Source organism: Mandrillus leucophaeus, unplaced genomic scaffold (genome assembly GCF_000951045.1).
Source record: "Mandrillus leucophaeus isolate KB7577 unplaced genomic scaffold, Mleu.le_1.0 Scaffold617, whole genome shotgun sequence".
NCBI lineage: Eukaryota > Metazoa > Chordata > Mammalia > Primates > Cercopithecidae > Mandrillus > Mandrillus leucophaeus.
The window spans coordinates 1500853-1526851 of record NW_012106664.1 but is presented as its reverse complement, the minus strand read 5'-3'; the positions used below and the strand labels follow the sequence as shown (position 1 = coordinate 1526851).

Sequence of the window (25999 nt, the reverse complement as noted above, 5' to 3'; positions counted from 1 at the left end):
AAAGTTTATTAGCTTCCTAGCAATTTTGAGAAATACATGTTTTTTTTTTTTTCATTTATAGAAACTAGGGAACATTATAATTCATCCATTATAAATTCCTATAAACAAGCATGTAAATGAAAAGTGTGCAAGAAAACTGTAAAAGTCATTTTCTGAGGCATATTTCAGAATACAGTGGATGAATAAGAACAATAAGGTGGGTGAATGGAATAACTTGAAAGTGAGAGTGTTGATTTTGGATATACCAGCCAATAATTTTTTTTATGGGTTAAAATACAGAAAACATTTGCGCATTCTCTGAGTTTTAACCTTGTTCAGATAAAAGTACTAACCAGTGCAATGTAAATGGTATGGGTTGTGGACATTGTATTTTTAAGAGGCTAGGCAGTGTGACTTGCCCAAAAGAAATTGTACCTCTGCTGGAGGACAAGAAAGTAGGACTGTGGGTAAGAAAGAGATAAAGGTTTCAGTGATTGTGATGGTGAGATTTTATTAGACAGTTCACAGTAGAAAACCTAAGTTTGAAGGATAAGAAAATAATTGAGGTCTCCTTAATCATCTCCTAGACTTCTAACATTTATGGAGTTATTTACCAGTTAGATTGCTTTATTTATATGGATATTTTATTTTGCAAAATAGTGGCCCAAATTATGGAGCATCTACTTAATGACAATATATCATTTCTAATATTTTATGAAATAAAATTTAATAAATTTAAAAACATGAATCATAACACTTATGAAAAATACAATAAAACAAATTTTTATTGTTCTTTCCATACTATTTATTATCAATGAAATACTTGCTAGTCTATTCAGGCTACACCTATATAATATGAAGACGCCATTTCTTCCAAAGTACAAATGGAGTCTTAAACAGTGGGTTAATGACCATGTTGTTCTCAGAAGTTCTACTTCAGTTTATACTTTTAAGTTCAGGGTATACTTGTAGAAGCTAAATTGCATATAAAAAAATTAATTAATTAAGGGGGTCCTTTTGCAATCTTATCAACCGTCAGAGGAGAATGGCCATTTCAATTTAGTGATTATAAGCATTAATTCATCTAAATTAATCAATTTATCTAAGGAGGTAAGAAGTCACTTTATTTTTCTAATCAGGTTGACTGACATGAATAGGTAAAATGACTTCAGCTGGTTTTGCATCAGGAAATCTGTGTTGTCTATCCCCTGTCCAAAGTAGGATGTGAAATAAAAACAAAAAATTAGAAGAATCTTTATTTCAAAAAAGTAATCTAGAAAAAAATTAAAACCAAAAAAAGCTAGTGACATAAATAGCTCCCATAAGATTATAACTGAGGAATTTCAAAAATATAAACCATCAAGATAATTATCAAAAATATTTATTTATTACCAATTAAATACATGTTAATCTATTCAGGGTACACCTATATCATATGAAGAGACCATTTCTTCCAAAGTACAAACTGAGCCTTAAACAGTGGGTGACGATGTTGTTTTCATAGCCAAAAACAAAATTCTAAGTGAAAATGTATCAAAAAGCATGTATGAAAAAACAAAATCCTAAGGGAAAAGAACAAAGCTAGAGACATCATGCTACCCGACTTCAAACTATACTACAGTGCTGCACTAACCAAAACAGCATGATACTGGTACAAAAACAGACACACAGATGAATGCAGCAGAAGAGATTGCCCAGATATAAGGCTGCATACCTGCAACTATCTTATCTTTGACAAAGCTGACAACAATAAGCAATGGGGAAAGGACACTTTCCTTTAATAATAAATGGTGCTGGGATAACTGGCAAGCCATATGCAGAAGATTAAAACTAGACCACTTTCTTATACCATATACAACAAATAACACAAGATGGATTAAAACATTAAATGTAAAACCCATAACTATAAAAACCCTGGAAGACAACCTAGACAATACATAGGAATGGGCAAAGATTTCATGACAAAGATGACAAAACCAATTGCAATAAAAGCAAAATTGAAAAACGGAATCAAATTAAACTGAAAAGCTTATGCACAGCAAAAGCAACTATCATGAGAGTGAACAACCTACAGAAGGGGAAAAAATTTTTGCAACCTATGCATCTGACAAAGGTCTATTATTCTCAAGTTCTATAAGAACTTAAAAAATTTAAAGCAAAACCAAACAACTCCACTTAAAAGTGGAAAAAAGGACATCAACACTTTTCAATATAATACACCATGTGATCAATAATCATATGAAAGAAAGCTCAACATCACTGATCATTAGAGAAATCCAAATCAAAACCACTATGAGATATTATCTCACGCCAATCCTAATGGCTATTGCTAAAATGTCAAAAAATAACAGATGCTGGCATGGTTGTGAAGAAAAAGGAATGTTTATACATTGTTTGTGGTGGGAGTGTGAATTAGTTCAACCATTGTGGAAAACAGTCTGGTGATTTCCTCAGAGACCTAAAAGCAGAACTACCATTTCACCCAGCAATCCCATTACTGGGTGAATATACCCAATATAAATATACCCAAATGAATATAAATTGTTCTATCATAAAGACACATGCATGCCTATGTTCATTACATCACTATTCACAATAGTAATGACATGGAATCAACATAAATACCCATCAATAGTCGGCTGGATAAAGAAAATGTGTAACACATACATTGTGGGATACTGTGCAATCACAAAAAAAGAATGATAGGTCCTTTGCAGAAATATGAATGGAGCTGGAAGCCATTTTCCTCAGCAAACTAATGCAGAAACAGAAAACCAAATACCTCATGTTCTCACTTATAAGTGGGAGCTAAGTGATGAAAACACATGGACACAAAGAGGGTAACAACACATCTGGGGGTCTACTGAAGGGCAGAGAGTAGGAAGAAGAAAAGGATCAAGAAAAATAACTAATGAGCACTAGGCTTAATGCCTGGGTGACAAAATAATCTGTACAATAAACCCCCACAACACGAGTTTACCTACATACAAACTTGCTCATGTACCCCTGAACTTAAAAGCTAAAAACAAGACAAACAAAACAAAATCAACCAAAGCTTTACACTGAAAAAGATTAAGCTTTAAATCCCATTATCATCACTAATAGTTGTGTAATATTTGCTGAATTGTTTAATTTCTTTGAAACTTCGTTTCCTTGGAGAAAAACTGAAATGAAAATACTTAATTTGAAAAGTTACGAAGGTTTGTTAAATTCCTTTTGCTTTGTCTTTCCCTCTATCGCAATGTTTAGTTATTATTCCACATGAAAATTAAGACATACTAGAAATTTAGAAGGTATCAGAACTTTATTGAAAAGCAGATCTCCATATATGTATTGCCTGGGGAAATCTCAGAAAAACCTAGCTTATTTTGGCATGAGAAATACAGCTAAAATTCATAGAAACCTAAAGTTTGGCAGACCAAAATCAGACTTGTAAGGTGGTTTCGGTGTCTTTACTCTGAAATAAAAAAAATTGATCATTCAATCAATGAAGTGTAGTGTCAGAGAAACAACTTGAAACTGGGAATTATTTTCACTTTTCTGTGTAAAAAGAGAAAAATAATTTATTCTCTATGGACTTCATTCCTTCAGTACTTCAGAGAATGTGGTTTAGTATTCCACAAAATAATATATAAGAGAATGATCTCTGAATTTTAATGTGATATGATCATTATTGCAGTACCATTCTTGAGTGTCATTTGTCAAGCACTATGTTAAGAGCACCTGATAATACCTCATTTAACTTTTATTATGAACTTGCAAGGTAATTGTTATTATACTTGTCCAAATGAATAAACTGAGGCGCAAGAAGCTGATATCCATGTTAAGACAGCTACCGAGTTTCATAGCCAGGATCAAACCTGTCTTGTTGACTAGAAAACCAGGATTCTTATCCAAAAATACTATTTTGCCCATAAAACAAATCTTATTAGTCTAGAATTGTGTATTTAGTATAATGAACAAACAATACATTATTTTTATTCATAAGTAATAGGTATGACCAAGTACTACATCTTGTTGAGGAAAAATCCATGTGATCACATTACTTGTCCATAACTGATCTGCTCAGTGTTCCTTCTATTTCTGACTGGCAGGTGCTAATGGAACAACTTATTTCCCAGGGCTTTTACGTTGTAATATATTTTTAATCTTATGTATTATCTTTGCAAAAATCAAAAGACTTTCACAAGAATTTGACAAGTCTAAAGATTTGAAAACAGTTGTACTTCCTTATGAAAAGGGAAAAATCTGTTCTCTGTTTATTCATATTCATATGCTGAACTTTTTAATACTCATGTAAAGAGGGTGGACTTAACAGTTCTAGAAACAACATTAAAATATAAATGGAACGCAAGCACTCCCTGGGAGGAGTTTACTTTGCTTACAAAGTAGAACTGTACTTTTTATAAAGATGATCTCCTTGAGCAGGCAGTGTGAGCCAACAGAAAGAGCGAAAAGATACTCAGTGAGAAAGACTTTCTCCATTTATTTTATTAATATAAAGCCCCTTATCATTTTTAAAAACTTCATTCTATTTTTGTTAAACAGCATTCACTCAGTAAGTTGAATGTTTACTTCATGTGTTGTTTCCTCTTAAAAATTCAAGGCCAATTCAAGGATTGGAAATGCTACAATTATATATGTGAAAAAAGGACACAGAGTTAACAATAAGGTTTAGCTTTACCTCATTTATAATGATCCAGTGACAGTCAAAAGCAACCAAATTAGTCTCCACAACCTAGAACAGAAAACAAATCAGCTATCAGTCAAAATTAATCATGCAAAACAAACCAAACTAATGAATATACTTTGCAAATGACAAAAAAAATGAATCGTATGTTAGAAAGGTCTTTGTTACTTAACTGAAGATGGAAAAATCATTAGCAAAACACTGTAGAAGCATTTGTGTTTGAAACATAGATGCACTGTATACTTGCTAATTGAATTTGAAAATATAATTCATCAAAACCTAGAAAACCATGGGTTTCAACAGAAAAAAATACATAAATAAAACGTACTGCTTTGTGATTTAACTGAGAGTGGAAATAAAATTTCAAATCACATTCGCTACTCAAAATAAACTTTGATGGCTTTTTATCATCTACCTAATAAATATCAAAGTACATAGCTTCTACAATCTGGCTCTAATTTAATATTCTTATCTTCTGCTACTTCTCTGTGTATATGCTTTCTACTGTTTTGACTAAGTAAACTGCTCTATATTTTCCTGCAAATTTTTGTCATGTGTATTCTAAGGTGATCTAATTCTTAAATTATCTCCAAGTTAAATACCAAAAGTGATAGACAACATATTAGCATTAAAGCACGGGTAGGAAATTTTAGTAGCTTTTAGATTGCTAATAAAATGAAAATAAATAAAATATATTTAACAGAAAGAACAAATATATATGGGTAGCACTCTTGTTTGACCAACTTCAGATACATTTATTCTAAATGATTCTTGGCTTAGGCCAAAAAAGTTAAGCCTCAGATGTGTGTGTGTATGTGTGTGTGTGTGTGTGTGTGTGCGTGTGTGTATGTGTGTATGTGTGTAGTAGGGGCAGTTTCTATATCAAAGTTTCCACTCTGCTAAATCTTATCATACATATCCTAAGATGTGTTCTTCTGATTTACGCATGGCACGGGCATATAATAAGTGAGATTATTTTGCAGGAGATAATTCTGTTGTTTTTAGCAATAACACTCAAGGATTGGGTTTCAAATGAAGATGCCTTCAAATAGCTATCAAGGAGTTGTTATAAAATGTGAATTGCATTTTGGTGGCTATTCTTTGTCCTACTGAGAAATACCTGCTAAGAGATGCATTGCATCACAAAAAATAAAATTGGAAATATATTTGGTATGTGACTCAATGTTTTTTCAAAGTACATAATTAGTTGCAGAATCTTGCTTTTTTAACATTTGGTACAAGTTTCATACTGTTCCATTATACATCATGTTGTTCCCTGTGACTTTATTGAGGTAGATAGATAGTACATGATCAGAGAATTGAGGATATGTTATCTACTTTTAAGCTTTATTATTATCATTTTTGAAATATATGTATTTCACTTATAGGTGAAACTTAATATTTAAATATAACTTATGGTAGTTTTCAGTTTTCGCTTAAAAAACACTTTATACTAGTAATGGTAATCCTTATTTCAAATTTTCTGATTGTTTTACTTTAAATCTTAGAGACAAATAATGAATAATTTATTAGCAATAAAAAGTAATAGAAAATATGTGGGGCTCCATTAGATTTAAAAGACTTCAAACTAGAAACTAAGATATAAGAAAAGTGGGTTTCTGAGTAAAATAAAGAGAAATACGTTATAGAAGGCGGCAAATCACTACTAAAATATGTAAATAGAACTCAGAGAAAAAGAAGAGAATACCAACAGATAGGCAGTATAGATTTAAAATACTTCTGAAGTAACAGTAGTAGAGTGATTCTATTTAGCTTAAGTTATCCTCATTTTAAGCTAAATAATAACCTTCACTATGTAATCAGATAAAGCAAAATTTAAACCATGAGCACTCTGCATTACCTGTAGAAATTACTAAATGAGAAGTTGTTTTGTGCAACAGCATTTATGGACTAAGTAGAAGGTAAGAGTTATGATAATAACTTATCAGTAACTATCTAGACTATAAAATTTACCCATGGCTCTTCATCTTAAAGTATTTTAGGCAAAAGCATGAAATAATATTGAGGCACAAATCTTGTATTTCTGTGAAGAAGAAAGACAAATGTGTTGTCTAAAGCCATGATTCTACTCATTGTACTATCCTCTGTTGCTTAGGGTCAGCAAGGAGATAGTCTCTCCTTCTCGTCTTTGGTTTTATTCGTATTAACATATAAGATATTTTAGCAGTATAAATTTGTTACAAGCAAACAATTATTAGCACATTACTACAGATAAATAAATAAATAATCTATCTTCGTGTTCTAAATTGAGTGCTCTTCACCATAGGTGGGCATTAAGTGTCTGTGAACCTTCAGTATGAGTCCTATATGTCTTAATGTGCATTTTCAAGAAAGAGTCTATTTGAATCTCTTTTGGGTTCTCAAGTTCCCAAGTCTCCTACCAGTTCTATTTAACCAACTATTCTAAAATCATTAGTCCTCAAACTTAGTCTCCAATTTAGGTTACTAAATGAATTTAAAAAATACTCTGTCCTACAAACAAGTGAGTGGATACAAAGTTTATCAGAGAAACTAGACTATATTAATAGCATAATCATTTAAAGTCATCTCTATTTTTAAGCAAAGTCAAGGGTTCATGTGGTAGAAACTGTGAGATGATCATGAAAATCCATTCTCTCCTTCTGCTGGGACACTCAGGTAGGCTACATTTCCCATCCTCCACTGCAGGGTAGAATTACAAGGTCATGTGACTGAGTTCTAAGCCAATCAAATGTGAGTAGAGTGATGTATGCCACTTTTAAACCTGACTCATAAAACCTTCTATGTGCTTGTGTCTGCTCTCTGTCCATTCCAGCTTACTAGGATTGTGACGTCATGCGTAGAGGACCCTGGAAGCCACAATAGCTCCAGTGCACTGAGCAGACTCCCCTTTTCTACTCTATGCTGCGGTACTGAGCTGACATGAAACAAACCTTTAGTAGTGGAACAATATATTTTGGGTCTACTTGTTAGAGTAATTTAGCTCATCTTATCTTTAAAGAAAAGCATTTTTATTAACTTCATCTATGCACCTTTTTGTAATCTTAATAAATTTTAATAAACATACTCACTAGAGTAACTTTTACTTCTGTGATTTTATAAAGGCATGATTTCAAAATTATGCAATATTTGTTGGCCTTTTCAAAAATATTGAATATTTAGAACCTTTTTCCAACACATTTTTATCTGGAGAAGAAAATCCAATTATACTAGAATGGTCCTTAAGAATAAAAAGACAGATATGTCTTGTCTTTTTAATTATATATCAATGTATATGCAATAGATACACAACTAAAATCCATGTATTATTATTGTGACCCCATGTGTTAAAGAAGTTTGAAACTTTTTTGTAATGTTCTACACAGTTAATTCTTCCATTTACTATCTGAGAAAATGTTCACTAAACAAGGATTATAATTTCCCTAGGTCTAGGTTAACATCTTCATGCATAACCAGTGGGCTGGCATGAGTTCTCTGAGATTTTCTAATTGAATGTTACCAAAATAAAGCAATGCTAAAAAGCCACTGAATAAAAAGGTAACTGATATCAGTAATGGTAGGAGCATTTAGTAAGGGGAATAAAAAGATAAAATGGAATTCAATCACCTAGACCTTGGAAATCCAGTAAGCTTTGAATTCTCTCACTTAAAGGAGTAGTATATTATACACATACATCACATACACACACACACACACATAAATTTATAGTATGATATATATATTCAGTGAAACATATATGCCCTTATATGCATATCACTTCAAAGAGGTTAAACTCACAGTAGAAGTGGAATTAAAGGAAATAAAGGAGAAAAAGGAGCAATAATGTTGCTTACACTTCTCATGTATTATCAAATTGAGATAATATGGAGTGAGCACTCTTATGAAAAAAAATTACATAAAAAGAATTTCTGAGCTCTTTGTGTAGATAACAGAAGACAACTATTGTAAATCCCAGATCAATTAACCTGATTGTTTTTATATTTTTAAATAATGTCGATCTCTTTCCACCTAGTAACACTTGCAGCTATATAATGCTATATCACACTAGTGGCATTATTAACTTGAGGGCTAAATTACTTCTGGATTTTTGAAGTTATTTGAAGACAAGCTAGAATTTTTAAAGCCTTTATATTTACTTCCACAGGGAATTGTTTTCCTTTCTCACCTTCCTTATCTAAATAGCATATCTTCTAATCTCCTATTTTAGCAGTGAACATATTTGAAATCGATGAAGGGAATTAAGAAATTTGATTGCAATTTTCCGTTTTTCATTTGGAAACTATTTAATATCTAAGCACATCATTGTTAGAGTTGTTTGGGCTCATTGTGTGAATTCTTAGAAATATTTTAAGAATATTTCTTAAAATAGCTCATAAACACTAGTTGTGCAGTTTAAACAAAATTTTCAAAAAGTTTTCGATTATTATAAAATATTGGAAGTACTAAAATAATATTTATTTTAAAAAACACTATCCAGTGAGGACTCTATTTAATAGTATGCTTGGTTATCAAAAAAACAGAAAGATTGAGGTATGGATTTCCCTTGGTAGTGCATTTCCTCTCTTCCTCTTATCCTATAATTCCCTTTTGTCATTACACATGTGCACATTAATAATCTAAAAAGAGCATGACATGTTCATAGAGAGTTGATGCCACTTCGAAATACAGTAATGTAATTATAACAAATGAAACTATCCCACCTCCCAAGAAACTGAACTTACTGTAAGTGAATGGAGCAAAAAAGAAAAAAAAAAATCAAGTCCTGTCAGGAAGACAAGCAATGAGTAAGGACAGACCATCTGTCACTGGCAGGAACTTTAGAACTTCTGAATCTTTAGAAAAGCTCGACAATTTATCACTGTGTCTTCCACCATTCATTCTCAAATCTTTAGATGTGCTAAGTATAACGCAATCCAACACAAGGAAATCAACAACACTACCCGAGCTTGTTTCTCACTGGTAATAAATGTGGAACAGTTCCTACAAGTACAGGGGATGATTTAATTGACTAAACAATAACAGCAACATGCTGTTTATTACTCAACCTTGTGGCCTAACTAAATTAAGCTTGTTCCTTTTGCAGGATGTCCTAAATATTACACATTTATGCAGAGAGTTCCAGTGCTCTGTGCACCTGCAGCAGCAAAGATATCAGGTGTTTGCTTCCCTATTTCTAGCCCTTCCAAATCGTCAGGTGGAGACCAGCATGGGACATGCATAGGCAGAGAACACCAGCAGATATGCTGGAACAAGTGGCCAGAGAAACACTAAAGAGCCACTCCCTTCCTGGCTTCTCATCTATTGCAATACTATAGCTTAATTATATCAGCACTTTTGGAACTGAATTCTGTAGGATGCTAGTTCCACTACAATTAATGAGTTTCCTGTAACTAACTAGATTTAGAAATGTTGGGTTAAGCAAAGTTAAACAGATGATATTACCATATTATTGTTCAAAGCTTTAAACAGGTTAACATGAATATAGAAATATAATTAACATAAAATTATATCAATATATATTATTTCACTGATTGATATTATGGGACATATAGCTTTGTACTTGTGAGTGCAGTCTCTGAAGTCAGATCCAGTACCTTTATTTTCTTAGTGTGACGTTGAACAAATTATAAACCCTATAAACCTGTTTCCTTTTGAATAATGATAGTGCCCACATAATAGAATCAGAATGAACATTAAATGAGATAATGGTATGTGGTAAACTGTCAGTAAATATCAACTCCTCACATCTCAGTTCATGTGCCTTATTGATCTCTAGGAGAAGATATTTGGATTATAGAATATTCCAAATAGATTTGACCACAGAAACCATTTTTTTTTTCCCACTGCAAGTCTCATGGGATTAGTACGGTTTCGAAAATATAGACTATAATCAATGTTAATTTAGTCACACATTTCTAAAGGTTCCAAAATCTTATTGAAATACCAGAAGGAATTTTGTCATTTTAAATTGCAATCTCACAATAATCCTACAGAGAGCATGATAGAGGAAAATATTTCCACAAAACAAAAACAATAGATGACTTACTATATTTTATATAAGACACAAATGGATATGTAATGTTTTTGACCAAATGTTCTTCCTTCCTTTTAATTATTTTTATCCCGATTTAAAAACAAAATAAAACCACAATGTTCTCTCCAACAAAAGAGAGTATGTAGTATATAAATTTTATAGTGTATAATATATTTTTAGCACGGGCTTTGTGGATTTACAGTACAAACTATATCCAGTTGCCTGAGTGTTACATATGGCCAAAGTACACCACTACAGAGTTCTGCTAAAACTAAACAAACACACACCAATCAAAAAAATTCAATTATTATAAATACTATGTCTGAAATACAGTGGCCATACAAAGTTCCAACGTTCTCAAGGTATAATAAACATGTACATGACCTGAGTTTTGTTTTCATCACTTGTTTTCTTTAGCTGGTTATTGTTGCAGTTTTTCTGTTTTAAGAACTGAAGCCAAGACATAGGGAAACTGGAGTATTATTTGTTTAGATTCCATTTTTAAATCCCAAGAATATCCAGCAGATGGCATTAGTAATCCCTCATGCCAACATTGGGCAGCATGGGGATATTCTGAAAGGACTGTCTTGTTTGCATTTCCCCTTGCGCTCAGCATGGATCCTCAACTGTCTTCTGTTCTTATCCAAGCAGCCACTATCTGCCATTCCACTCTGCTTTTTTGCTTTAGAATCTCTGCTCTGATCTTCCAGCTGGAAGACCACAAATACACTTTCATCCAAATCCTCTTGCCATTACTGCCAAAGTTATTTCATAAACGGATATGCTGGATTTATTGTTACTGCTGTGCAGTGGGGTCTTCCCACACCCCGTGGGAGATGAAAATATGCCACCGCTGAGACTTAGCCAACATTGTGCTACCTGCTCTGCTTCTTAATGTGTAATGCAAGAAATAGACTGCATTCATCATGTGGCATAGACCAACCTTCCTGTGTTCTATAGTATTGAACAAAGATTGAACAGTGATTAAAAGTAAATTCTTGATTCAGTACTTTACCTCATGAGAATAAAGATTTAAAAATTATTGCCAGTATCAGAAACCACTGTGTTACTGTCTTTAATTCTTTGTTTCTGCTGGCATTGGGTTCTTTTGGATGTTTGTTGTAGTGATTTAAGGTGCATTATGCCAAAACATTAGGAAAAGCAGTGTTTGTTGAAGGACCCCTCATCCCTTGCCTATTTTACCATATGCTAATATGTTAACTTTTGGCACCATCAGAAAATTACACTAAAATATTTATTTTCTTGTAGCTATTATTTTTTAATAGCTAAATGACCCCTGGCAGAGTAAATTAATTCTTAAGTATGACAGGCAAACGAATATGAGTTATTAGTTGGATTTCGATCAATGCTTAAAATGATGTGGGGGCAAATTGGCACTTAATTGCTAGGATTTATGAACTAAGGCTTTCTTGCTATCTTGAAGCCAATAAAGAAAAAATAAAGTTCTTAAAGTCTATTGACCACATCTAAATGCAATATATGAGTTCTTCACAGCTGTGGATTTTCATGCTTTGCTTTGTTCCTTTTGATCTCTTCTCAGTTTCTCTCTTTGACAAAGTGTTTCTCATAACTCAAATTATGAACAGAATGTTAAATCCTTCCCACTCCTACCTCCCTAATCCCAAGCAGTATTATCCCAACCTTTGTGCTTGCCTGACACTCTGAGCCAACCTCTATCCCAGCCTTAATGAAATCATAGTTAGCTATGTAAGTGGCTGTGAGGGCCATGTTTTCCATATTTTATATAACCCCTTAGTCCCTCTGGTTCAGCTGTAATGACTTCCCTGCTGGTCCTCTAGTATAGTTCAGCCTTTGTCTTTATGTTGCCTCCTGGATTGCTCTTCCATTAGAGACACACACATAGCCCCCTCCTTCGTTTCATTTAGGTCTCTGCATGTCACTGCATCAGGCATGACTTCTATGATCATCTATTCTTGCCCCCTCATGTGTCTCTGTTACTTTTGCCCTGTTCTTTAGAGCATTTACCCCACCTGAGACAAATAAACATACACACACAGTCACTTATTTACCATCTCTTTCTGTGCTGTAGAATAAGTTTCATGGCAGTAAGGACTTCATTTTGGTCACTGGTCTATCCCTTTACAGTGAGTGACACATAGTAGGGTTTTAAAAAAATGGGTTGCTAGGAACAGGTCAGATTTCTTTTCCTAAATGTTCTTGTGGAAATAAGAGAACCCTATAGCCCTAACTCATCCTTACACATCTATGGATATCCCTACCTGATATAAAAAGGAAGTCATTAGAAAAAATTTTAATTAAAAAATTAAATCAGAAAATGAATCAATTTGCATTTTCTCAAGTGAGAAGATGTTAACTTTTTGCATAGTAATTAAGTATAGAAATATTAAATTCAAAGTTGGCAAACCCAAATACTTCAGGACTTGGAGACTATCTGAAACTAGAAAAATAAAATAAAAGTTGAATAAATGGGCTTGAACTCAAATGCTGGACCTCCTTAACTGTAACAAAGTATGTTACATACCCTGAGTCTCAGGTTCCTGATGAGCTGAATGACATTTTCTTCATGGAGGAATAGTGAGTACTAAATGGCTAAATGTATTTAAAGCATCTGGAACATTACATGTGTTCAAAAATCATTCAAGTTACTGCAGTACTTTTGACAGTACTCATAAATGGTCGTGCTTGACAGCATTTATTCTATCCAGTAAATGCTTATTGAACACTATTTACAGTATGTCAATAATAATAGTATAAGCTAATATTGAGTGCTTACTATGTATGACACTATGTGTTTTTATATATATACACACACACATACATATAGATAACTCATTCAATTCTCACAACATCGTTATCATGCAAGCACTAGAACTATGTGCATTTTAAATATGAAGAAATTGAGCAACAAAAAGTTAAAGTAACTCACCCAAATCATAAAGTGAAACAGGAGTGGATGCCAGAGTTCATAATTAGTAAAGAGATGTTCTACAAAATTTTCTCATAGCCCTCTGGTTCTAAGTTGCAGAACCTGTTATGCAGTTTTCAAAATTAGAATAATTACAGTTAAACTGAATGTTGCAGGACATTTTTGGGATACACTAGACTTTTGTTTACTTATACTCCACTGTGTTAACTTATGTGCATCCATTGTATAACTGATAGAGAAAGAGACTAAACCATAGAAGACTTTGAAAAATAAAGGTGGTTCCATGACTATTTGCTTTAAAGTGGTATAAGAAAATGTGCTTTTCCTTAGTAAGACTTAGTTTCCATATTCTTTTCAGAATGCGAGCAATTTGTTACACTGGTTAACTGATTAAGAATTTCATATACACACACGCATACACTCACATACACATGTATATTCCTGATGTTTAACCAGAGAAATATTTGCACCTGACACTTAACCAGAGAAACAGTTATCTGTTACTGTTCTTTCATCACAACAAAATTTCCCATTGTCACCACAGGAGGAAAACAGAAAAGCTTCTAGAGGAGAAATTGGACAATGACTCTTAGATACTGTGCCAATAAAGCAACATGGCAATTAAGCATCTAGTTTCTGTAGTTAGACAGTTAGTTCATCTACTACTGTTCTTACACTAATGAAAATCTTTGTGGAGCTAGGTAGTATACTGTTACAAGTAGCTCATCGTTGATGAAGCTACTATGGAAGCTAATTATTACTTATTGCAAAACATTCCTAGTTCAATATTTCTGTTATCCTTGGACTTTTCCAATATTACATGGGGATTTTGCTTTCTAGAATTTTAAGAGTGGCATAAAATGTTGATGATTCTACTAAAATTAAAAGACTTCACAGGAAAAAAAATTCAAAAGGTTTTATTGTTTCTGTTTTGACACAAAGTTTCCAAAAGAAAAAGCAGAGGAATGTAAAAGGTGAATTTCCATGTCCATCTTCCTAAGCTACTTGTGTTTGTCATTCTCAAAGTAAGCTCAGGAGGTATAGTCTTTGAAATTTTTACTGAATCAGAACAGGACCTTGGAGCTTTCTGGGGTTTCTAAATTTCTTTCATAGTTTCTTCCATAAAAAGGCAGCTTTGTGGCCTACTGCAAAAATGTTTTCAAATGATGTTGGACTTGACAGCATGGAAACCTTTCAGAATTCCAAGCAATTGACTTCCCTGCCTGTGTTATTTCACTAGGATGAAGTATAAAGTACCTTTTCTTACCATTGAAAAAATTACCTTATGGTATTTGAACTGTGTTTAGTAACAGAATGTTAGTTGAAACTGAGGCACCAGATGTCAACTGCTCAAACAAAATGTCACTTGCAGAGCAGAATTACAGAATTTGACAAAGGAACCCATGTATGATCACATAAAGCAAGAACATTCAAAGTCATCTGCTCTGTTTTAGTGATCATCACCTTTCTTAAAAATTTTACATGTATGCTTATCTGTCAGTGTTTATGATTGCATACTTCCTATAAAACAATTAGAGTTACTCTGTATGCCATTTATATGTCTTAGAATTCACTGTTCCACCTTTCCTAGAAATGGAACACACAACTGTATGCTTTGGTGTTATTGCAAATTCATGGCTTCTAACCCATTGTTAATGCTGACCCTCATTCTTGTTCTGTATATCGTCAGTTCTGCTCTTCTTCTATTCTCAAGGCAGTGACAATTCAACCTTCCTGTGTATTGACATGTCCCACCTCAAGGGCTGTGTCTCATCTTCTCTGCCTGATGACTTTGTCCATACACAAATATAACCTGCAATATACACAAATATTTGGCCATACACAAATATAACTTGGAATATAGCGTATGTTAGAATCACTGGAGATCAACTCTCAAACAATGGGGCTAAGGACATAAATGTTTCAGTCTCTCCACTCTCCACTGGGTGATTCTGAGTTACATTCCACACATGCTTTCTCAGATGGTTCTCCACAGGACTGAGACCTATTTGCCCACAATTGTAACCCTTTCCTGTTAACACATGCTTGACTGGCTTCTCTCCTTACCCTCTCTCATGTTCACCACCTCCTCACTTGTGCTTCCTGGGAACACCTCCCTAATAATCTATCTGCATTCAGGTCCTTGTCTCAGTATCTGTACCAGTAACTCAAACTGAGTCGGCCTTCCTAAACAAATTACACAGTTTGTTACATGAGGGGAATAGTCCTATAGTTAAAATGAAGATACTCGTAAGAAGTAGAACATACGTTCCAACTATCCTATACATAAAAAAATTAGAACAAAATTCTTGAGAAATTAAAATTATTCACAATCTGTCCATAGGAACTATCTTCTTGTAATATACCCTTAAGCCACTCTCATAATTCTAAAAAGTTGTGCACAATATATTTGAGGATTGTTTACATCAATGGTGCTCAATTTTAGCATACATTATAATCACCTGGAGGGCTTTTTAAACACAGATTGCTGGGCCTACCCCAGTAGTTTCTGATTTAGAAGGTCTGGCATGGGGTCTGAAAAGTTTTATTTCTAACAAGTTCTCAATTGATGCAATATTGTAGGTTCAGCAAATGATTTTGAGATCCACTGTTTTATGAAGAGTCCTGGTCAGGGACTGAATGGATTTGAGTCTATATTATTTAATTAATAAACAAAGCAATTCAGCCTTTCTGAGCACCTGAAAATGTACCAGACACATTGCTAGGTACTGGACTTGTTTCAGCGAGCAAGACAGTTTGTCCCTGTTGTAAATGAGCTTTCATACTGGCTCCACTGGATACTTCTTAGGATTATGAAAAGTATGCCAATACCTGCCAGTCCACACATAATAGTCTAGCAGAAATAACTGAAGCCCTGCACCTTTCCATAGAAGGAAAGACAAAAGCCTTGTTTTAGAAAAAATACTCTATTTTCAAGCCTATCGTAAAAATAAAATAGCTTATCTGAATAAAACTCCTTAAAACACACTAAAGTGTTATATTTATACCACAATCATTGCTACACAAATTATAGCTTTGCACAAATTAGTTTGATGACACATATTTTCTATTTGGGGTTAGGTTATTTACACGAATTAAGTTTTCAGGGTTAGTAAACATAAACTTTTTTTTTTCCACTACGATGTTTTGTTTTACTTTTTTCATCTCAAGTGATAAGATCAGCTTTGAATATAGACAACCAATTATATCCTGAAATACATCATTGGATTCCATTGTTCTTTATTTCTTATATTCCATTCCAGGTTCAAGAGTAGGAATTAGTTCCACTAAACTATTAAATAAATGACTCGTCAAAGCTTGCTTCAACTAACTCCAGGCAGATAAAGAGAAAAAAAATCTTGAAGATTACTGTATGTATTTCTGCCCTTTAGTCAGCTTTTATTTTGAGAATCAATCTTTATTAGAAACTACAGAATGGGACTAAGATGTGTTTCTGTCACTAGATTTGAGGCCATAAATGCTGTGAGGTACAATTGTGGCCTATAATTCAGCGGGTATCCTGAAGATGTATTCCAAGACTTTCTTCATCTATTTTAAATAAACATATACCCATTTTGAATCTCTTATATGTTTCATAATTTACTGAAATAATTATGAGTGTTTCATAGTTAGCACACATTCCTATTTAGCACAATTTCACAGTTTACTCACGTCAGAGTACAAAAGGAAGAGAGCAAATAAGGATATATTAGTCCACACTCATGCTGTTATAAGGATGTACCCGAGGCTGGGTAATTTATAAAGGAAAGAGGCTTAATTGAATCACAGTTCAGCATGGCTGGGGAGGCCTCAGGAAACTCACAATCATGGCAGTAGGGGAAGTAAGCACGTCCTTCTTCACATGGTGACAGGAAGGAGAAGTGCAGAGCAAAAGGGGGAAAAGCCCCTATAAAACCATCAGATCTCGTGAGAACTCACTCACTATCATGAGAACAGCAGCATGGGGGTAATTGACACCATGATTCAATTACCTCCCACTGTCTCTCCCATGACACATGGGGATTATGGGAACTACAATTCAAGATGAGATTTGGGTGGGGACACAGCCAAACCATATCAAAGGATCTATTTGATAATGATCCCTTGGTCTCCTTCAGACCCAAGGAGATGGGCTGACACTGTAATTCTGAGAGCCACTTGTACTCCTCTACATAAACAATCATAAAGCAGGCTGACTAACTGGCTTTAAAAACCTTCCTTCCAAGATGACTCGATGATAGAATTATTAGAAGAGAGTCTTTAAGAGTATTCTGGTAATACTAATATTTGTGCTAATTAAGGATGAGGACACACTTGAAGTAAATATTCTGTGGTTTTGATCACCACAATTGTTGAAATGATGTGATCTTTTTGTTGTTGTTTTGCTTTTTATTTCTTTTTTTTGTAGACCCATTGGTATAACACATTTTAAAAATATATGCGCCCCACTACAGAACAAATCATTATTGCCTCATGAAATAAGGCAGGCAATACCTTAATTGAGTAGGCTTGTTCTTATGGACACATTTCACATGATTTGCAGTATGACTTACAGTGTGGTTAGCTCAGCATAATTTTAAAATCAACAGAAATATCCTTTTTTTTTTTTTTCTTTTTTTGACATGAAGTTTTGCTCTTGTTGCCCAGGCTGGAGTGCAATGGCACAATCTTGGCTCACTGCAACCTCTGCCTGCAACCTCTGCCTCCCAGGTTCAAGCAATTCTCCTGCCTCAGCCTACTGAGTAGCTGGGATTACAGGCACCTGCCACCACACCAGCTATTTTTTGTATTTTTAGTAGCGATGGGTTTTGCCTTTTGCTATGTTAGCCAGGCTGCTCTTGAATGCCTGACCTTAGGTAATCCACCCAACTCAGGCTTCCAAACTCCTAGGATTATAGGCGTGAGCCACAGAGTCTGGCCTGAAATCTTTCTTAAGACCTACCCATCCCTTGCTTTTAGGAATAAAATCTTGTATCTTACACCATAAGTTGTAAACTATTCACTGAAGTGTTTATCATTCAAGTTTCTAATGTAAGGATTTAAGAGAAAGTGTATTTGTTAGAGAAGGCTATCTATTTTCCTAAAAACAGAATGTTGGCCTATTGTAAGGCTTCATTTTTCAAGTTATTTAAGTGAGGTGTGAAATTATTTTAAATGGAATGATTTCAGTTGTTAGTTGCCTCATTTTGTTAAAAAAGCAAAGTGTCAGTAAGGTTACGGATTCAGTTCCTCTCTAGGTAAATTACTGTTCCTGTCTTCTAGAATCATGGTTACGTCTGTAAGGGGACTATAAGACATTAGTCTCTGTGAAAATAAAATGGATCATTATCCAATCACCATCACGTCTTCAAATGTAGAATATAAAGGGCAGAATATTTTGTTACAAAGAGATATTGTGAAGGTGTAAAAAGAACAATGAAGGGTCATATAGAAATGGTTATTATGGGTATAATGAGCAAGCAATTTATGGTTGGCATTTTCCAGAAAATAGTGCAGAGATAACATTTTCTTGAAATGTTTTTGATAAATAAAATATGCCTAAAATGAATTTTGAATAAATTAAAAGCAGAGATTGATACTCTTACAAAGATAGTTACATATTACTTGACAATAAGAATTGATATGTCAGGGCAGATTGAGCTTGGATAAAAGCAATTTGGGACACATGGGAGAGAATTAGACAAATCCGGATGTGACAAGAAGAAAAATAAATGTTTATTGCTATTTTTAGTATTATTCCAAAAGTAAGATTTTTTAAAACAACGCTTAGTGATATAGAATTAAAGATATGTAAAAATGGCTCTCTGCACAATTTAAAATTCGTATAAAATATATTTAAATTTGTAAAAATTATATTTGTAAGTGTTAAAAATTAAAAATTACATACAATTGAAAAATCATTTTGTGGGTTCCATTATGTTCAATAAATTAATGTTTCCGTTTATAAGAGCCATAGTTAAAGAATCTCTCTCAACATTTTAGGAGTTAGGTATGTGAGCCAATAGGAAGACAGCTTGCTATGGCAGTTTCAGATTCTGGTACACAGAGTAGTAAGAAGCAGGAAAGCAGCATTTCTTACCAACTGATCCTTTAACATGGTTACATTCTTTCCAGGTATGGTTTTTCATTATACATACTACCAGTACATTATTGCAAAGACTGTCTAGAGTTTTGCTGTTTTTTCTGCTAAAAATGAATAAGAATCTCCATTAAAACATAAAATACATGCTTCTTTATCCTTCTAATTTTATTAAACTTTATTTTGTTAGTATACTGTTAAAAATGCATAATCAACTTTATCTGAAATTTTCAATACTTGCAATTATGCCAGATCATTCTCAGAGCTAATAAAATTTCTGAGATAAATTAAGATTAATTTCTAAATAGTCTTCAAATTATTTTGTAGATTATCTATTTTAAGCCATACAAATCACAAATAATTTTCAAATATTCTAAATCATATTTACATTATATTGAAATTTATACCTTAACTTTCTTTTACTTAAACTTGCTTTATGAATAAAGGTCTCTGCAAATCTAATGAAAATAATTATGTCAAAGTCCCAAAATATATAATAAGAATTATGATTAAAACAGTAACACAAAAGAAAAATAATTAGTCAAAGGATGATCTAGCTCTGAAGCTAGAAAATTAGGTCATATTGTTAAATTGTGTATTTTTTATCTGTCCTAGTAAAAGTTTACACTGTTCAAAATTCCTTATCTTTAGCTTTGAATATGACTTTAAGAAACTTAAAACATTTCAAATGGAAAAAATGTTATTGAGAGCCAAGAAAAGGACATTTTTAGGGTTGAGAGTTGGATATGATTTGGAATCTGAAATACCTCAAATATTTGCTCTTTGAAATTCAAACTATAATTGAAATTGTCAGGTGGTTCACTAAAATGTCAAGGGTTATTCAATCTGCCAAATTTCTGAATGAAGTTGAAAAGACAGTAAATCTTAGATAAAGAATAAGACTTTCCTTCAGAGCTGAATTAAGTCCTCTTTATTAAGTCAATGGCCATGTCAATTTATAGAAATCAATAATGGTTTTAGAGATGTAGTTTAATAAAATATAGAAATCTATATTAAATTCCAGAAATATCAAGGTTATAAACAAGAAGTCTATATAAAAACAACACAGTTTGTTGTTTCTTTTTATTTTTAATAAAAACAAAAGTGTTAGATAGTTCCCTTTCTTGAAACATTTTGATTTAGGTAACAAATTATGACATAAATATGAAGAATGAAACCATTGGGCATTTTAAACTATGCCACTTTAAAATATAATATAAAAAATAGATACAAAGTCAATGTGACAAATTTGAACCTTAGTAGTTTTAAATATGCTCATCCAAAGAGGGCAACAGAAATTAAAACCACCAATAGTGGTGTCATTCTCAGAGTTCAAAGGGTAAAAGTTGCCACTGCATGAGGAGATAAGGATTCTGATCTATTGCAGGCTTTTTATACACACATTTGTGTGTCTGTGTGTGTGTGTGTTGGGGGGAGGGGGGCTGGTGTTGTTGTTGTTTAGTACCACACAAAACTATCCATATATTCCTTAGTTCCATATTCCCTCTGCCAGGTACAGGTGGTGAAGCGATTTGGAATCAATGGATATGTGGATACTTCGGTATGGTGCTGAACAAAAAATTAATGTGATTGAGCAAAAGTGTACATATTGAATTATCATCAGATCCTCCCTGGAACTAGAAAAAAATGTTTAGATGGCCACTGCTATGATCTGAAGGTTTGTATCCCTCCAAAATTCCTGTGTTGAAACCTAGTCATCAAGGTGCTGGTATCAGAAGATGGGCCCTTAGGGACGTGATTAGGTCATGTGAGCAGAACCCTCATGAATAGGATTAGTGCACTGATAAATGTAAGGGATCTGGTTATCAAATTTTGCCCTTCTACCACATGAAGATGCAGTAAGAAGGCACCAATTTGAAGTAGAAAGGGAGCCCTCATCAGACACGGAATCTGTTGGCACCTTGATCTTGAAATTCTCAGTCTCCATAATTGTGAGCAATAAATTTACGTTGTTTAAAAGTTACCCATTCTAAAGTATCTTGTTAAAGCAGCCCAAACTGACTAAGACAGAATTTTGTACCCAAAACTGGGGTGCTGCTATAACAAATAACTTAAAATGTGGAAGCAGATTTGGAACTGGGTAATGGGCAGAACCTGGGAGAATCTGAAGGTGCATGCTAGAAAAAGCTATGAATTTACCATAAAAGGGGGTTCTTTCTAGGGCTCTGAAGAAGAGAACTATAGAGAAGGCCTCAATCTTTTTAGAGATTACCTAAATTGTTGTGATCAGAATATTGATAGAAATATGTACAATAAAGGTCATTCTGATGAGGTCTCAGAAATGAGAAACATGTCATTGAAAACTTGAGGAAAAGTGATTCTTGTTATTAAGTGACAAGGAACTGGACTGAATTGTGCCCCAGGGTTTTGTGGAAGGTGAAACTCACAAGCACTGAAATAGGATATTGAGGATGTAGCATGGTTTCTCTTAATTGCTTATAGTAAAAGGCAAGAAGGGAGAAACAAGTTAAATAAAAAATCATAATAAAAATAGAAGCAGAAAAAGACTTGGAAAATTCTCAGCCTGGCAATGTTGTAGATGAAAAACAGAGAACACCAAGGAGGTGACCATTCCACTGTTTGTATTTGATAAGATTAATATGGATTGGTGGAAGCCAGGGGCTCTTAGTCATCAAGCCAATGGACAGATGAACTCCACAAATGCATTTCAGAGATCATCAGGCCTGCCATTCCCATCGTAAGCTTAGAAATCCAGGACCTTGGGAACAGAAAAATTTTAAGTCTCTGCTCTCCCCATTCTGGAACAGCACTCCTTGCCCTCTCGTGCTGTTGTTCATGTGGGCCCAGGTACAGCTTGGGCTGCCTGGTACAGGGGGTAAACAATGATGGCATCTGCACAATGCAATCTCCACAGGTGTAGATGTACAGAATTTACGAGCTGTGGAGGCACTGCTGACTCTATCTAGATTTCAAAGGAAGTTCCAGAGAGCCTGAGGACCTAGGCAGTGAACTGCCACAGGAGTGGGGCCACCACAGAGAGATTCCATTAGGTCTGGTGAAGCTCTGGGGGTGAGGTCAACCTTGAGATTCCAGAATAGTACAGACTTCAGTATGTAAGTCTAACCTGTGAGAGCTGCAATACCGGTTGCATTCCACAAACCCATGTGGGCAGGGCTTCCTGGAACCGTGGGGTCCCGATGCTTGACCCAGTGCGCCTGAAGGGCAGGATATCTAGTCAAGAATTATTCTCCAGCCTTGAGATTTAATGTTGTTTGCAACATTAAATTTTGGATTTGGGACAAGTTACCACTTTTTTCCTTTCTATTTCTTCTTTTTGGATGGAAATGTGTTTTCTATGTCCGTCCAATCATTGTATTTTGGAAGCACATAAGTTGTTTTATTTCACAGGCTCACAGCTAGAGGCAAATTTGCCTCGGGATAATTCCTATCTTGAGTCACACCCATATCTGATTTAGATGATATTTAGATGAGATTCTGCACTTCAGACTTTTGAGTTAATGCTGGAACAAGTTAAGACTTTGGGTGCTAGGTGCAGTGGCTCACGCTTATAATGGTAGTACTTCGGAAGGCCAAGGCAGTCAAATCACTTGACAAGGTCAGGAGTTTGAGACCAGCTGGCCAACATGGTGAAACCCTGTCTCTACTAAAAATATAAAAATTAGCTGGATTATAGCACATGCCTATAATCCCAGCTACTTGGGAGACTGAGGCAGGAGAATGCTTGAACCCTGGAGGTAGAGGTTGCTGTGAGCCGAGATCGCACTGCTGCACTCTAGCCTGGGCAAAAGAGTGACACTCCATCTCAAAAAAGAAAAAAAGAAAAAAAAAAAAAAAAGACTTTGGAGCTATTGGTCTGGAATAAATATATTTTACATGTGAGAAGGACATAAATTCTGGAGAACCAGGAGTAGAATACTATGGCTTGAATGTGTTCCCCCAAAGTTCTTACATGAAAACCTACTCGTCAAGGTGACCATATGAGAAGGTGGGCCTTTTGGGATGTGATTAGGTCATGACAGCAGAGCCCTTGTGAAAGAGATTAGTGCCCGTATAAAAGAGGTGTGAGGAAGCTGATTATTACCATCTGCCCTTGCACCATGTGAGGACACAGTGAGAAGGTGTCATCTTTAAAGCAGAGAGGGAGCCCTCACCAGACACCACATCTGTTGGTGCCTTGACCTTGGACTTCTTAGCCTCCATAGCTGTGAGCAATAAACAGATGTTGTTTATAAATTACCCAGTCTATGGTATTTTTATTATAGCAACCCAAACAACAACAGTCATATAAATGATAACACTGAATATGAATTTAGTTATAAATGTGTTAAAACTATATTAGAAGTGGGATAAGGGTAACTTTATGTGAGAGATGACAATATGCAACCGAAATTCTCACCTTGCATCTTAGTATATCAATAGATATCAATATCTAGGAAATCAGGAAAAAAACAGTGCGAACATTTTATTTAAAATATTTGAAAAATATTGAAAGGAGTTAAAACAAAAAAAACAAAAATTGAAGGTTGCTTCCATAGAGTGGGAAGAGCATGTAGGGAGACATGAAGCAATTCCTATTTTACATTATTGGTTTTATATGTACAGCACTTTTTTTTCTGAGTACATGGGAAATTTTGATAAAAATAAGTTTTAGTAAAAAAAATTGGTGTGCAGTTAGAATGGCGATCATTAAAAAGTCAGGAAACAACAGATGCTGGAGAGGATGTGGAGAAATAGGAGTGCTTTTACACTACTGGTGTGAGTATAAACTAGTTCAACCATTGTAGAAGATAGTGTGGTGATTCCTCAAGGATCTAGAACTAGAAATATCATTTGACCCAGTGATTCCATTGCTGGGTATATACTAAAAGGATTATAAATTATGCTACTATAAAGACACATGCACATGTATGTTTATTGTGGCACTATTCACAATAGCAAAGACTTGGAACCAACCCAAATATCCATCAATGACAGACTGGATTAAGAAAATGTGGCACATATACACCATGGAATACTATGCTGCCATAAAAAAGGATGAGTTCATGTCCTTTGCAGGGACATGGATGCAGCTGAAAACCATCATTCTCAGCAAACTATCACAAGGACAGAAAACCAAACACCACATGTTCTCACTCATAGGTGGGAATTGAACAAGGAGAACACTTGGACAAAGGGTGGGGAACATCACACATTGTGGCCTGTCATTGGGTGGGGGATGGGGGAGGGATAGCATTAGGAGAAATACTTACTGCAAATGACGAGTTAATGCATGCAGCAAACCAACATGGCACACGTATACATATGTAACAAACCTGCACATAGTGCACATGTACCCTAGAACTTAAAGTATAATAAAAAAAAATTGATGGTGTGTATTCTTTAATCACATTATCATCAAATATACTATTTTTTTAAAAAAACTGTAAGAAAACTAAGCAAAATATTTTCTAAGTAATTTTTGTTAAAATTTGTTTAAAAATTACACTGAAGTGTCATTATATCTACAGTTTTAAAGCCAATTTTTAAAGAGATATATAAAAAGATATACAAAGTACCATACTTCATATTTATATTTCAAATGTTAAATATATCTCTTATATTATGAAAGGGAAGAAACATCAGCTTCCCATGTTGCTGACCTTGTCATGTGTATGTAGATTAAAAAATTGATTTGAGTTTCTGTAGTCAATTAAAATTGTGATATCCCATAGAGAATGTTTATTATTTTCTTGCTGATTTTAGTATCTTCTTTTGGATCAATGACATTCCCAGGGCAAATAAAAGATCTTAGGGGAACCACTATTTTATCATAGGACATCACTTCGAAATTCAAAGAAACCAAACGACAAAAACATTTCTTACCACATAGAGGACTGTAACAAGACAGTAAAACAGGGGTGCTATTGAAATGTTGTCTTAAATTCTCCTACCTGTACCTGGGGACTTTGATTCAAAATAAAGACAGAGATATAAAAATTCACTGAAGTTAAAGGATAAGCTGATCAAATACATCTTTTCTTCAGACATACTTTACTTACTATAATTATCTAAAAATGTTTCCTTAACACTAACTAATAATCCTAATCATTTTCAAAATGACTGTCCTAACCCTGTAGTTATTTGAGTTGAATTAATACCGAATTACTTATGGTAGAACTTGTGTCTTTCAGATACATTATAGTAACTACAAATAAGTGCCTGGGAGAGTGGATACATTTTTTTTTTTTTTTTTTTCAGAGTCTGGCTCTGTTGCCCAGGCTAGAGTGCAGAGATGCAGTCTTGGCT

The 25999-nt window shown here is 34.1% G+C and overlaps 1 protein-coding gene across 1 annotated transcript in view; it reads right to left on the bottom strand.

The window, feature by feature from the left end:
• Positions 1-25999, bottom strand: part of LOC105553917 (glutamate receptor ionotropic, delta-2-like) — a gene marked incomplete at its 3' end in the record, with an annotated part of 1194618 nt that overhangs the window by 213964 nt on the left and 954655 nt on the right. The window contains exon 5 of the mRNA XM_012000105.1: positions 4664-4717. Coding sequence (XP_011855495.1) covers positions 4664-4717 — 54 coding nt within the window. The remainder of the gene's footprint in view (positions 1-4663; positions 4718-25999) is intronic.